Here is a 15,151-nt window from a genome sequence, read left to right on the forward strand (position 1 = left end):
CAACTCTAGGAAGCTGAATAATCTGGGGAAATTGAAATAGGTAGGGCCAAGCCGAAATCCATGGGAAAAATCAGTGCAAGCCAACCAATTTCAACTCCAGGAAACTGAACAATTTGGAGAAATTGACAGTCATGGGGTCATACGGAATTGTATGTATAAAATCGGTCTGGTGTCACCAATTTAGGCCTCAAAAGTATTTAAGAAATTTTATTCCAATTCATTGAGTGGGGATCAAAATGGCATGTAGCAGGGCTTCAATGGACCTTCTAAAAGTCCCCAACCAAAAGAATTAGCTTTGGCATTAAATTTCAAGGAAAAAAAATTATGTTGGTTTTTGAGTATTTTTTAACGAATTTGATGAATATATTTCAGGTTGTGAGTTGAAGACCAAGGTGAAAAAGATGGTTGAGTCTAGAGAAAGAGCTTTGAAGAAGATGGAGATGGTTTGATGGAGAAAAAGTGTTTTTGGGAGATTTAGATAGAGGGTTGGTTAAGTCAAACTTTTTACTTACTCATTGACCTTACGAAATCTGTTGTACTTAGGTCAAACTCAATGGGCGTTGTCTTCTTGTGCTTGCGTTGCTTCTGACCAAAACATGTTAAGGAGGAGATGTATCTGACCAAAACATGTTAAGGAGGAGATGTAATAGTTGCTGCTGCTGCCTTTACGACGAACAAGGTATCGGTGCTAACTCATGAACTTTAAGGAATCCGATTAGGTCTCCAGCTAGCCCATAAATTTGGCATGAAACGAGTCCAGTTGGCAACTAACTCGACACTGACTGTTTCTATCCTGACCAATAGCGTGAAATCACCTCCATGGCAGACTGCATGGTTAGTTAAAGAGGTTCAGACTTTATGGGGATAGTTTGAAGAATGCTCGATCAAACATGTGTTTAGAGAGATTAATCAGCCTGCGGACTTCTTATCAAAGATGCGACCAACTGGAGGGTGTTTGGAAATGTTACAAACTGAACTACCGGAGGAACTTAAGAAGACCGTGAACGATGATAAAAGGGGTGTAATTAGAGTTAGACAGTCATAGTTCCATTTCTGTTCTATTTTGTTTAGAGCATTTGTTATTTTTTTATTTAGTTTTTTGTTCATGGTAGGGTCCCTTCAACCCGCTGACAATTCAAATAAAAAAAAATGTTAAGGAGGAGATTATCTTTAGTAACAATGCACCTAACAAGAAAAGACATTGTCTATAAAATTTCCTGAAATTTTTTCTCAAGTGACTGAATTTATAATATTATACGATTATATAGGCCAGTCAGCTGAACAGTTAATAAAAAACCAGGGTAACAAGGAGAGAATCTCGACTTGCTTAGGTGGATGAACATGAATTACTTCATAAGATTATCATATCATACTCTTCCCCTTCAACCTTACAAGTTTTTTCTTTTCATTACAACTTCAAAGGCGGCCCCCAAGGATTAGATTCTCTTTAGTCCCTAGGACGTGCCAACCATAACGAACTGAGAGCCCGTAAACGTGAGAAGTAATCATTGATTACAAGAAAGGCACGAGCTGCTTGACGAGTAGTCAATATTCGATGCATTTGTTGCAAAGTTTGTTGCCTGAGAAGATCAGCCTACAAATACAAAATTAAAACATCTCAGTAGTTTTCATGTTAAATACTCCCTAGCTAGGCTGTGTACTTCATGGATATCCCAAATCTCTTTCATTACAAGTTAGTTATTTTGATTGACATGTAAACTAACCCATATAGGAAGATATTATAGAGTATCAGGGGGGACAAGTGAAATGAATCATATAAACTTTGAACAGAAAAGAGAGGTGGATGCAACAACTAGCAAAGTGAAAACAATGCAAGGAATTGGTACCTGGTGAAGGAAGTTTTCGAGTGTGCCTAGTTTGCCCATTGCGATTGCCATCTGACCCATGTAATCTGCTACATTTCCAGAACCAGAAGGACCAAGAGAGCCGGATGAGAGAGTATCTGCAAGAGATTGTTGTAGTGCTTCCATCCCCTGAGATAAGGCGTCCTCTGCTTGTTGAGATGATTGTTGGAGATTACAGATACCCATCAACTGTTGATCTGTTAGCGGTTCAAGCTGGTTCCCAAGAATCTGAAATTCAGAATACAAGCTTGAGAGAGAGAGAGAAAAGAGCATCAACTCCATCGGACAATTGAATAGAACAACAAGAAACAGGAAGCAATTAACAAATAGATTACCTTCAGGAGTTCAGAAGATCGAAATCCTCCCAGCCACAAGAAACACCTTTCAGCTGGTGTCTTCCACATGCCTGAAAGCATGTGGAATACATCAGATTTTGCTCCTATGCTTTTCAACTTGAATATTTCGTCATAATGAGACATAACACCGTCAACAAGAAGCCGCAATTCATTATCCCCGACTTGCGAGTTCACAGCTATCCTGAGGTCATTGATCTGTCGCTGATGTTCATCAAGCCACCTGGCATAATCCATATCAAATGCCAGAGACCCTGAAATTTTCACCCCCATATTTAAAAGAAAAAAAAAAAGATTCAGTATAAGAAAAACAATGGAAGTTGGCATATACTTTATGCTAAAATGTATAGGGTATTTTTTATGGTTATGTAGTATAGCTATGATATTATGGTAAAGAACTTCCATGGATGAATTAGGAGCCTATCGAACAGGATGCGTAATTTGATGGTTTTATGATTCAACTAAAATTATAGAACTGCCAACATGAACTTGCAAACTATTTCGGGAAGTAACTATTTCTAGAACGCTTTCCCCAGCTTACTGATATAACCTCTGTAGCATGGATACTCTCTTTTATCATTTTTTGGTGCCAGAAACTTGGATGCTTGTGTTGGATACTCGGGTGCTCTTGTGTGCAAGGAGACAATGGAGTTGGGACAATAAACACCAGTCTCTAGTTAACATTTTTGCACAGTGTAAGAAAAAGAAAGCAAATCAGGTTGAATATCAAATTTAATATTGGCCTTGTTTAAAAAGACATACCAATGCAAACTGCGTGCGAATTTGTGCAAATCTTAATGCACAAGCTACTGTTAATCCGTAATGACATAGGCAAACTCATGCAAACCGTGCACATGGAGCTAAGCCGCCTAAAAGAATTAGTAGGATCCTTTTTGACAAAAGAAAATTTGATCTTGGGAGTTTGGACCAATTTTCCCTAAAAATGGTTGATCTAACAGTTAGAAATAGTAAATGAAAATCAATGAATAACTCGGGAGAAAAAAATTAGCAATGTCCCCATTCAGGTTTTTCTCCAGTCACCATGCTCCTGACCGAGCAATATGTTGTCCCTACCGCTTACCTAAGTATTTAGAATAAAGTGCCATTCTAATCTTAAATCTCTGACAAACTGCAGCAAGATTATAACTGTGCATACCATTTCCCCCAGTCAAATGACCTTGATCACCTAAGCCTGTACTCGCAATGAATATACCCTGAAATAGAAGAGATAATTAAGAAAAGAACTTGCACATTTGGACCTGTTTTCTTGGAAACCAAACAAATGAAAATTAAATACTGTTAATCATGCCTGTTGTCGAGCTCTTTGCAACTCTTGCTCTAGTTGGTTAAGCTTCACTCGGCTACTTTCCAGCTGTTGAACATAGGCCTACACAAAACCATGTTATACTCTATATTATCTACTGCAAAAGCGACTGAAAGAAAATCCTTGTTTCATAAAGGAACCCAGTTAGTGTGTGCAGAGAACTAAAAAATGAACATGTCTTTTAATGAATAAAAACACAATTTGAATGATTTCATGACTATGAATTGACCAAAATCAAAAGGCATTGTTTCCTCACGTTTAATCTGTCTTACTGCAACAATTCGGGAGAAACCAAACCAAACCAAACCAAAGATAAGCATTCGGGAGAAGACAGATAGGTGACTCTTACCTTCTTCCTTAAGCGACTCTTTCGTGCAGCTTCACGGTTTTGAGCAAGCCTACGAAGTAACTGTAAGACCAAAAAACACAATTCGATCTCCAGGACTCCAAATACAGCATTACAAATAAAATAGGAGTCTAATGAAGGCAAAACAAACCTTTTGATCTCTCGTTTTCCCGTTTGATCTATCTATCGAATCTATACATACAACCCCTCCACGCTGGACATCTTGAAACTAAAAATGAAAAAAAAAAAAGCAGCATTTCAGGTTTAGATCCTATACGAAAATTGTATGTAACCAGAAACTGGATAAATATATATTACTCAAATGTGATAAAACTACGATACGTGTAATAGAAAAGTCACAACAAATTGCAAGATCTTCAGTGACGAGATGCATAACGAAAACAGTGAGTCAGTGATATATTCTCAATATGTTCTGTAACCAAACAATACTAAGATGAAGCTTCCAAGTTCCATCGCTTCTGTTTTCAGAAGGAAAGCCACCCTGTCATAGATATGTGGTGGAAGTTGCGGCCTCCTGTTTAACTCCTCATCAGTATTTAGACCAAAACTTCATAATAGTCAAACTAGGGTTGCTAAGACATTATGCCATATGCAGATTAGTTGCTGACAGTACATATCCTCGGTAAAAGAGCGCATGAAGCAATGAGCAAACTCTTACAAGTGTAAAAAGAAAAAAGTTAATTGATTATTGTACAACAACATATTGCTTTTATGCAACTAAGCTACCAAATCACTTCCAGACATATATGTTGGCTCTGTAATCCCTCATTAATTTTTCAACTTACGATATATCACAAGAGAGATATGTGAAGAAAGATTAAAACTTCGATTCAAAATAATTCAAAATAGTCGATAGATACATTCCCTAGCTGGGTGAGCTAAAAACAACATGGAATGTTCGTAGAGAGGTAAGACAAAATTTCAAGGTTAGGGAGAATATTTCGAAATAACAAAAGCACTACTTTAGGTTGTCTTGAGGTCCTCTAGGGAACCATAACTCGGTCTATATAGCATTGATGGTTGCAATTCATGTTGTAAGAATCGCAAGGATTTTCAGGTGCAACCTTTGCACCATGGTTAATATTACGTTTTCTCAAATTACAAGAATCTCATGGGTTTCCATGTTGGAATTATATTCCTAATTTCATTTCGCAAAAGAATTTCGTTTGTCTTTATGACATCTATAAGCATTGATGGTTGCAATTCAAGTTAGGGAGAATATTTCGAAATAACAAAAGCACTACTTTAGGTTGTCTTGAGGTCCTCTAGGGAACCATAACTCGGTCTATATAGCATTGATGGTTGCAATTCATGTTGTAAGAATCGCAAGGATTTTCAGGTGCAACCTTTGCACCATGGTTAATATTACGTTTTCTCAAATTACAAGAATCTCATGGGTTTCCATGTTGGAATTATATTCCTAATTTCATTTCGCAAAAGAATTTCGTTTGTCTTTATGACATCTATAAGCATCAAGGCCACACTTTTTGGCCCCTAACTTGCATACTATTTTTCTTTCTTGGACTAAAAATAGCATGTAGCAGTAGACAATGACAAACGCCTGTACTAAGTACTAACCAAATTGGGTGTCATGTTGCATAGTGAAGTTATCACCATGTTTCTTTTAGAATACATGAAAAATACCGACGAACGGTAATTGGTCCGGTCCCTCTAGATGGCTTAAAAGGATCAACTTTATATGGGTCGGTACTTTGTAATACTAATTAACCGAAGTCAATCCAGTAATTAAAGGATCAACTTTATATGGGTCGTATGTAATATATAGTGTTACCGTTTCTTGATTCCTCATATCTACTATACTTATCGATCATTTTTCATTTCAGAAAACCATCCGGAACGGTAAAGAAACAATGTCATGGTAAAGTAAGAACAAGAAAAAATTATTAATAAAGTAACCTGGTTTTTGTCATCTGTATCAACATCTGTAGAAGTGTCAGTCTGTTGGCCTGTATCTTGCATACCAGATTCCCCCCAATTTTCAAAATGTCCGTTTCTTAGTGAAGCAGGTACTTGAATTGTTGTTCCCTTATCCAAACGGTACTGCCCTGAATCAACTCCAATGACCAAAGAAGAAATTTCAGAAGCACAAACATTCTGCAACAAAAAAAACAATCAAAATCAAATCAAAACTAAAATTCATTTATCTGAACAAATGATGAGATAAGTTTTATTTCTTCTTTAGTCAGATCTGAATTGGCTCAAAGACAGATATCACAATGTTTGTGTATCATAACTCGTGATATCAAACTCGATTCAGGTTTATTTTGGGTATATCCAACAAAGGCAATTTGCGAGTCAGACGAGACAGATTCAGACAATGGGAAAAAAAAACCTAATTTAAGGACCATAGAATAAACTAACAGTGGTTAATCCTCCGATTTGTGAAGGAGCATTAACAGCAATATTACTTGACTCCAAGCTGAAAATAGGATCTGAGTACAAGAAACATAAAATTTGCTTCATAATCAGAAATGATTAGAGACGAAAATTTTGAAAAAAAAAAATGAAGAGAGATTAAGTAAAAGATCATACTTCTACTCAAATTAACATAATCATTATGATTAAATACAGTAGATTGTTCTAGTTCGCCGAGATCTGAGAATCGTGGTTGGTTACGAAGCCCTCCTTCATCGCCTCTGTATAAACAGAAACAGAGAGATTTAGATTTAGAAAGAGAGAGATGAAATGAAATGAAATCAAACTCAATTAGTACTAAGAAAAAACCCTAGTTTCTTCTAAAAATTGATAATTATCATTAGATGAAGAAGATTAAGTACATTACTGTAAAGCTCTGCATTACTATGACAAATTCTTCTTTATCTTCTTTAACCTAATAAGACTAATCAAGAGTCAAAATCAACTCGATCGAACCGAACCAAACTACTTCTTCTATCTCTCTCTAATTTTCTCTCTCTAGAAAAACTCAGAATCCTCTTCCACCATTGATGTTGTTTCTTGTTGTTGTTGTATATAACAATGAAATAAAGAAAGAAAGAAGAAAAGATCAGTAAATCTGGTTTAATCTTTTTCGACATAATAGCGTATCAGTACGGTCTATTTTTTTTTCTTTCTTATTTAAAAGATTTCAGCTTTTTCATTGAATTTCTCAGTCTCTGACTTCTCCCGGATTTTAGTTTCCCAATAACACCACATCACTCTCTCTCTCTCTTTCTCTCTCTAAAATCTCTCTCTCTCTTTCTCTCTCTAGAAGAATGGCGCTGGGAGATGATGATGGAAGAAGCAACCGAAAAGGAAAAAACTTTACTTAGAAGCAACCTCCTCCGGCTCGAGGCAAAACTCTCTGGTCCTTCCTTCCTTCTCCCCGCCAAAAATTTATAATTAGTTAGTATCTCGAGGAAACATCTGACGACTGAGAAAATGATAGTATGTATGAGTGAGATTGTTTTAGGGCTAGAGGAGCTGAGAGAGTAAAACAGAGGCAGTGTGATGTCACTAATGAGAAGCTGCTACCCTGTCTACTACACGAGTACCGAACTAACTAGTATAGATTAAGTCACGTGACTTTCTTGCAGATAAGTTAAAATTACAAAAATAGCCTGGAGTTTTTCTATAATTGAAGTCTAGGTATTGATTTGTGAAATAGGCTAGTATTAGGCTAGTATCTATTTCTCTGTTTAGATTTTCATCAATCACTCCCATAGATATATAGACATGGACATGACATGGACAAGATAATATGGGTAGTGAGGAATTTACTAAGCGCACTTGTAAGAATTGTTACTCCCAAACCCCACCTACCCTATGTATAAAACCCATAGCTCAATTCACTAGTTAGACAAATCTTTTCTTTGAATCAACCACATATGATAATGCCACGGAAAGAGGGAGGTAATGGTTTGGTATGGCATAGGATCGACATACTTTTGTCTGAATAAAATTGGCAATATGTGTCATTGGAAGTTTTGTATTGTATCCTAAATAATTTGAAGTCCTAAGGTCGTTCGTTACCTATATACAATATATTCATGGTTAACAATGAAGAGATGTCCTCTTTGAGAATCACTCTCACTTGGATTTAAAAGTATATTCTCGGATGACCATTTTTATCTATAAAATCACCCCAGACGTCCAATGTTTATTGCATCAAATAACAATTTTGTTTGATGGAGAGTGGAACTCACTCAACAAAACAAATATATTGAAGTTGAACTCTGTTCTAGCAATCTGATGATTCAAACCCATATCTAAATGGCTACAATTTCGATATCGGTTTTTCACACTTTATATCTATGATTTTTGGAGTTCTTTTTTCTCTGGTGATGTTCATAAGAGTGTTCTTCAGAAGATCTCGAAGTGCCACCTCAATGATTAAATTTTTGAAAGCAATGATTTAATTTAGTACTTGAATTTTGGAGTGTCACATGGGAAAAGCTTTCAATAAAGTATCTATAACGGGTCATCTAGGAAAGGGACAAGTCCAAAACTAAGAATTTTTCTTCAATATCCCAATGGAAATGCTCCTACTGAGAACTTGAAAGAGAGAGAGAGAGAGAGAGGTTAATCCAGACAGTGATATATCATTTATCATTATATAACAAAATCTACAAAACGTTTACTACAAGTAAAAGAAGCATTTCCCTGGTTATTCAGTCCATTAAATTCCCTTGATCATCCTCTTCGGCAAGTATAAATTGGGAGCAAGCAAAAATTTAAGGCTTAACGTTTCTCAGTAGGATTCCTTATTTGTTACTCTATAAGCTCCACAGTGTCCTCCTGACTGAAATTAAATTCAGTCCCCATTGAAAATTTTAACATTATTCGGGTATTCTTAAAAGCACCGTCCTGAAGTGCTATTTTCACCCCTTTTTCTCACAATGCTCTTCTAAATTTCGCCTTTAGAGGGGCCGCCAATAACAGTTTGAACGGACGTCTTCCGCAGGCCTCACGGACTTTATAAGGTGTTATTTGGGTCTTAGGAAAAGTTTGAGTTTAAAAACATTATTTTAAAAAAAAAAATGTGTATATAGAATTGAAATTGTAGTGTAGTGGTTAAAAGTAGTTCGAAGTTTAAATACTCCTCAAAGCATCATTATATATTTTATTCTAATTTTTTACATAGAAGGGCGGCAATTTTAACTCCACCGTGAACACCCAATTGCTTGCTTGGGCAGGCTCTGTCGTCAAAACTATTTTCGAGGTAACATACTTTTCGGAACTTAAGTATGAGGCATGGTTATATCCAAGTGCCTAATTGTTTGTCATTTTGATGTCAATAATAATACAACGAAATCAATTTTCATAATGAAGAGCAAATTGCAAAACAGTATCAAGATTTAACATGACTGCGAGTAAATACTCATAGGATTATGATTGTTTTCACTTCCACTACCACAAAAACAAAATACTTTTCTTCGTTTCGATGATGAAGTATTGGTTATTGACTAATTGAGAATTGCCTAAGATGAAAGAGACGCCTTACCATCCTGTTGAAGCATGTACTGTCTTTTCATTTCTTCCAAAACAGAATCATTTGTGCTGCAATAAACAAAAGAAAAACAAAAGAAAAACACGGTACATCATTCGTCAACTGTTCATAATTGCGAAAGAAAAACATGGTAAATCATGCGTCAATTGGTTCATAATTACACAAACAATATTAATTTAAACACAGGTTATCTCTGAACTCTCTGATCTTATATCTCATCTTTTTATTCGACGTCATATCTTAATTCTTAGCAGGAAAATCTATGATCATCTCATACCACTTATGCCCAGGCAAAATGGGTCCTATGCACCAAACATGAAGCATTCTCGAGAAAAATTAAAAAAGGAAGAGAAAATTGTGATGATCACAGATTGTTGGTGCAGTTGCCTATGGCTCTAACAATCTAATCATAAGACTCTTATGCTCATAAGTATCCACCTTAATGTCACGGAAAAAATTGAAAACAAAGTAGCAAAGAGGTCAATTATCGCCTTTTCTTTATAGTCGAGGCTAGTATAGTTGTTTATCTCGGAAAAAGGTGAGAACCAATACCGAAAAAACTATAACACGGAGAGTAAGCTCCGGCAACAGGAATTACATGATGGTAGGGAGAAAGAATCCTGAATAAACGTTAAAAAGCGAGCACATGTAGCAGCGAAAATCCCCATCTTCTAGTCCCTTCCCTTGACAAAGGTTCATTATGGAAATAATACTCATGGAAAAATTGAGTAAATACTTATTAAAGAAGAATAACTTGTTGGGGTTAACTACAGAGGCAGCTAATATCCCTGTACGCTTACAGTACTAAGTAGAGACTAGAAAAGAAAACGACCATGAAGAGGAAGAGAGATGCAGAATTGTGTAACAAGACTTACAATTGATGAAGGCAGTCATTTAACTCTTTTGCTTCTTTCCTGCATTTCCAAACAACAGAAAATGTTCTCCCATAAGCACACTCAGCATACTTTGAAGTGTAAAGATCGCATTCTTTAAGTGCCTTTTGCTTCATTTTGCTTCGTAAGGCTAGACAAAAGAACATAAAGACGTCAATGTGAATTAGGGCATCAAATCATGGTTCAAGATTTAGACTTGAGTGATCATAAGCTTGTATTATGCACTATTACCGTACAATACATAAATTTCTTTTGAACCAGACAACCGAACTTTTCAACAAAACAAATTTCAGTGAAACAAGGTTTTGAGCCGTTCCTGAATGAAACCTTAGTCAAGACGCCTATGACACAATTAATTACACAATAACAGCACCAACTTTGAAAATATTATGATGGACGTATAAGCAATGTTTCACTTAAGATGATCATTATACAGTTAGGAACATCGTACACTGAAGTTTTTAACCCTATTGACATAAATCATATTTTTTTTATTTATATTCGCCGTCTTTTATTTTTTGTTTAATGGATATACGTTACCTTCTGGGCACTAACTATTGGCTCGCAAACTCTTTTCTTTTACAACCACGTCAGAATTTACTTCCGTTATTACAGAACCGCATAATAGTATCCCAGTTCATCCTGTATATAACATTCAAAAGATGAACTAACTTGGTGTTATCAGCCACCACCCCTTTCAAAATCATGAAAAAGGATAGTTTGCCAGGACACGATCCCGGCTGTATCCGGCCGTATCTCGTCCTTTCTCTTTCTAAATCCTGTCTGATCACATACCCCGGCCAATAGGGGTGTTCGTTGGTTCGGTATCCAGTATTTTGGTGTCATCCGTTGAGTGGTTTGGTTAGTGATTTTTCAAACCGTTACCAAACCGGTCAAGGTTTGGTTCTGTTACTAACCAAACCATCATAAGTGGTTTGGATACCACTGGATACCAAACCATCCATAAAAGTAATTTGTTCTCCATGAAAATCGGCAAATCGAGTTACTTTCTTCATACATTGACATATAAAATAAAGACAACACCCCTTAAAAACCTGGAGAAACAATCAAATTAACATAATACATCGGAAAAACATTTGAAACATTAAAGACATGTGCAGGCTACCGACCGAAATATTTTATAGTAGCTAGTAACATTATATTGTAGTAGTGTTGTTGTTTTGAATGGGTAGAACTTGATGAAACATATGTATTTGTATGAAATTATAGAGACACGATAGATATAATTTAGAAAAAATTATGTATATATATATTAATTTAACTTGACTGGTTTGGTTTGGTTTTAATGGTTCCTAAAAATTACATCCACTTACCGAACCAAGCCAGTTGGTTTTTGGAAATCTACAACCGTACCAAACCACTCGGTGTTTGGTTTGGTTTAAAAACCGACTGGACCGGTTTGGATCGGTTTGGTTTGATTGGTTCGGTCTATTTTTGCACACCCCTACCGGCCAAGATTCAGCCTGGGTTGTGACCGCTCATAGTATCATCTCTGGGGAATCAATCCCTTGATTGCCATCAAATTTTTGTCTAAAACTAACCCAACTTATTAAAGAAGCAATTAGGTGAATGGCTAGGGCCCAACCATTAGCCAATTTGTACAAGAAGCCAGTGAATCACTTAGAAGATTACCATCTATTGCGAGATTAGTGAATTGGTTTAAGCTTCCACCAGAATTACAAAAGAAAAAAAGTATAAATGCATATACACCCGACAGAATCAGATACATTTTTAACAGATAAATAGCTTACAGTTAAACTTAAGTTTGAAAAGAACAGGGTTGAACCCGTATTTTCTAGCAGGTTAGTTTACTAGGGTTTTCATCAAATATTGAACAATTAGATTCTGAAACGAAGACATAATAATACCAGAAAAACTTAAAATTGGAGAATGTATAAATCCCCATCGAACTTCGGAGGGATAGGTTTATAGAGATTAAATCAAATTAGGATACCCAGTGCTTAACTAAAATAATACCAAAAATGCAAGGTATTGGTAAACCTAATATGGAGAAAAGGGTTTAAGGGCACAAAATTAGGGGTTTTGGAAAATTTTACCTTCTTCTACTTTCTTCTTAACGTGATTTTCTCTGGCTTCTTCTATGTAACCCATTTGAGGAAGGGAAATACTCGCTAGTCTTCAACAAAGTAGTGGTTAAATCATTTGGAGATGGAGACGGGGGTATATGGTTTTGGGTTGTGATTTGGCTAAGATTAGGAACGTGAATTAGAAAGGTAAACAGTAGTGGTACAGGTACTAGTACTACTAGGACTGGGAAAACGGCATGGGAATCCGAGACCCGGCCCTATTCGCCCGAACCGTTGGGACTCGTCGACCAAAGTAAGCCCGAGTCGGGCTTACCCGGCCTGTTACCTTGGGCTATAGTGGGCGAGACTCGGTCAAGGCCTTCTACCCGAGTCCCGACTCAATATGACTATCATTTTAAAGTCCTTCTGACGGCACCTTATTAGTTCATTAATTTATTTATTTTTCGGGAAAACCCGAGCATGTTCGACCCGTGACCACCGAGGCCGATCTGGTTGGCGGACACAGGCGGGTTACGACCTCGTGAAAGGGAGTAAATGTCTGCCCCGATCCGCCCGTTGATGGAGGGCTTCAACTTCCCGTGCCCGATCCGCCCGAGTCTATCAAAATAAAACCCGCAGACTCCCGTGTCCGACCGAATCCTACCCTTAGATTCAACCTGACCGACCCTGATGAAATAAATGAGTTGGGTGCGGTTTTCAATGTCTACTCGACGCTCCATCCCAAGCTGACCGTGAGTAATTACTCAACGACATAATCCGCTCAATAATGTCTTTCATTTATCCACTAAAACTTATATATGTATGTAATGTAATATTATACATATATAGCCAACAACCCTTGGTTGAAGTGGTAAGACCTTCCACCTTAGAGGTCAGGGACCGGAGTATCCTAAATCAATAAGATTACAATCTGTAATCATGTTTCTGAATTGTTCTGCCGCTTTACTGTTTAGTCCGGATCCGCCCCATTTTTCTGAATTAGTGGTAATAGCATTGAAGTCCCCCATCGCACACCACGGTTCCTGTATATTAAAACTGAAATTTCTCATAAAATCCCAAAAAGCTCCTCTATCATTCATACGTGGAGGCCCATACTTGGGCAAATGGTCGAGGAATCCAACATCATATACGAGAAAGGTTAGATAGAGTTCTTGCAAACCCTGAATGGAGGCTTCGATTTCCAAACTCGATAGTTAAACACTTGCCGAGGTTTAATAGCGATCATGCACCTATTATAATGAATACTTCGAAACAGAAAACTCATGGAAATATTCCTTTCCGTTTTGAAGCTCATTGGACTCTTCATGCTGAGTTTGACAATGTAGTGAAAGAAAGTTGGGGTCTGACTAATGGGAGATTTGTTCAGAAACTACCTCAATTGGCAAAGAAATTAAAGGGATGGAGCAAAGTCAGGGTAGGGCAACTATTTTCTCAAATCAAACAAGCTGAAAAAGATCTCCTAGAACTACAAAATCGGTCACCCTCGTCGGTCTCTTTAAAGGAGGAAAAAAGAGCTACAGTGAAGTTGGAACATTTAAGAAGAATGGAGGAGGCCTTTTGGAAGTAGAGAGCAAAGAAATATTGGGCTCAGGATCACGATCATAATACCAAATTTTTCCACCTCTCGGTTCTTAGCAGAAGGAGGAAAAATAATATTCTTGCTATCAAATTAGCCTATCGGAGCTGGTCTGCAGACCCGATTAAAATTTCTAATGAGTTCATTGATCATTTTTACAGGGCATCCAGGTCAGAACAAACAGACGACTTCCCCGAGGCCTTGAACTCACAAACTGTCCACTATTAGCTACAGAGAACCTTATGCTTAGTGCGCCACCATCGAAAGAGGAGATTTGGAACATACTTAAAGAGATGAAATCTTCTAAAGCGCCTGGACCTGACGGTTTTCCAACTCTGTTTTACAAGAAGTGTTGGTCGATTATTGGTGACGAAACTACTAGCCAAATCAGGAACATCTTTATATCAGGTCAATTACCAGGTAATCTAAACCACACGTTCATCGCATTAATTCCAAAAGTGAAGGCACCTGAAAGACCAGTGGAATTCAGACCAATTGCTCTATGTAATGTATTGTATCGTGTTGTTACAAAGATACTAACACACAGGTTCAGACCACTTATAGGGCAACTTATTTCTCAAGTACAAAATTCATTTGTACCCGGACGTCAGATCTCTGACAATATTATTGTGGCCCAAGAAATGTTTCACTCTATTGCGCAGACCTCAACGAAAGATGGCTCTTTTGCTTTGAAAGTTGATATGGCGAAGGCATACGATAGGGTGGAATGGAAATTTCTGAGTGTGGTTCTTACACGATATGGTATTACTGGAAATACACATCTACTCATCATGAATTGTGTCTCGACTGCATCTTTTTCGATATTATTGAATGGGCGCCCAAAAGGCCACTTCTTCAGTGAAAGAGGGCTAAGACAAGGTTGTCCACTTAGCCCGTACCTATTTATTCTATGCTCGGAAACTCTCACAAAATTGGTGGCACAAGCAGAGAAAGATGGGTTGTATAATGGAATTAAAGTTAACAGATATGCTCCGTGTATTAGCCACCTTATGTTCGCCGATGACTTGTTCTTTTTCGGGAAAGCTAGTGAGACCAATGTATCAAAATTAAAAGACATCCTAGATATGTATGCTCAATGCTCAGGGCAACTTATCAACTTCCAGAAATCATCAATTCAATTTAGTGCTAACTGTGAAGATGATAGAAGGGAATTTATCTTGAATAGGCTCGAAGTTAATGAGATGAAAAGCGATGAAATATACTTGGGTAACTACTT

At 37.1% G+C, this 15,151-nt stretch overlaps 2 protein-coding genes across 3 annotated transcripts; both read right to left on the bottom strand.

The window, feature by feature from the left end:
* Positions 1-1,330: 1,330 nt before the first annotated feature.
* On the bottom strand, positions 1,331-7,376 carry LOC147543232 (transcription factor TGA2.2-like). 2 transcript variants are annotated; one of them, XM_086636145.1, is made up of 11 exons: positions 6,708-7,376; positions 6,463-6,566; positions 6,292-6,362; positions 5,827-6,024; positions 4,040-4,117; positions 3,892-3,951; positions 3,528-3,605; positions 3,375-3,432; positions 2,201-2,472; positions 1,848-2,093; positions 1,331-1,594 (listed from the first exon to the last, which is right to left on the bottom strand). In XM_086636145.1, the coding sequence occupies exons 1-11, from the start codon at positions 6,725-6,727 to the stop codon at positions 1,448-1,450; spliced, it is 1,332 nt and encodes a 443-aa protein (XP_086492271.1). In that variant the 5' UTR covers positions 6,728-7,376; the 3' UTR covers positions 1,331-1,447. The 2 variants fall into 2 exon arrangements, with proteins under 2 accessions (XP_086492271.1, XP_086492272.1); XM_086636146.1 differs by having other exon boundaries at positions 6,713-7,220.
* Positions 7,377-9,127: 1,751 nt separating this feature from the next.
* On the bottom strand, positions 9,128-12,559 carry LOC147543233 (Cytochrome c oxidase biogenesis protein Cmc1-like protein). The gene is made up of 3 exons (XM_086637450.1): positions 12,348-12,559; positions 10,252-10,399; positions 9,128-9,426 (listed from the first exon to the last, which is right to left on the bottom strand). The coding sequence occupies exons 1-3, from the start codon at positions 12,400-12,402 to the stop codon at positions 9,348-9,350; spliced, it is 282 nt and encodes a 93-aa protein (XP_086493576.1). The 5' UTR covers positions 12,403-12,559; the 3' UTR covers positions 9,128-9,347.
* Between the last annotated feature and the right edge of the window lie 2,592 nt (positions 12,560-15,151).

This window comes from Eschscholzia californica, unplaced genomic scaffold (genome assembly GCF_041429995.1).
Source record: "Eschscholzia californica isolate CP2 unplaced genomic scaffold, dmEscCali1.0.p SCAF_4, whole genome shotgun sequence".
Lineage (NCBI taxonomy): Eukaryota > Viridiplantae > Streptophyta > Magnoliopsida > Ranunculales > Papaveraceae > Eschscholzia > Eschscholzia californica.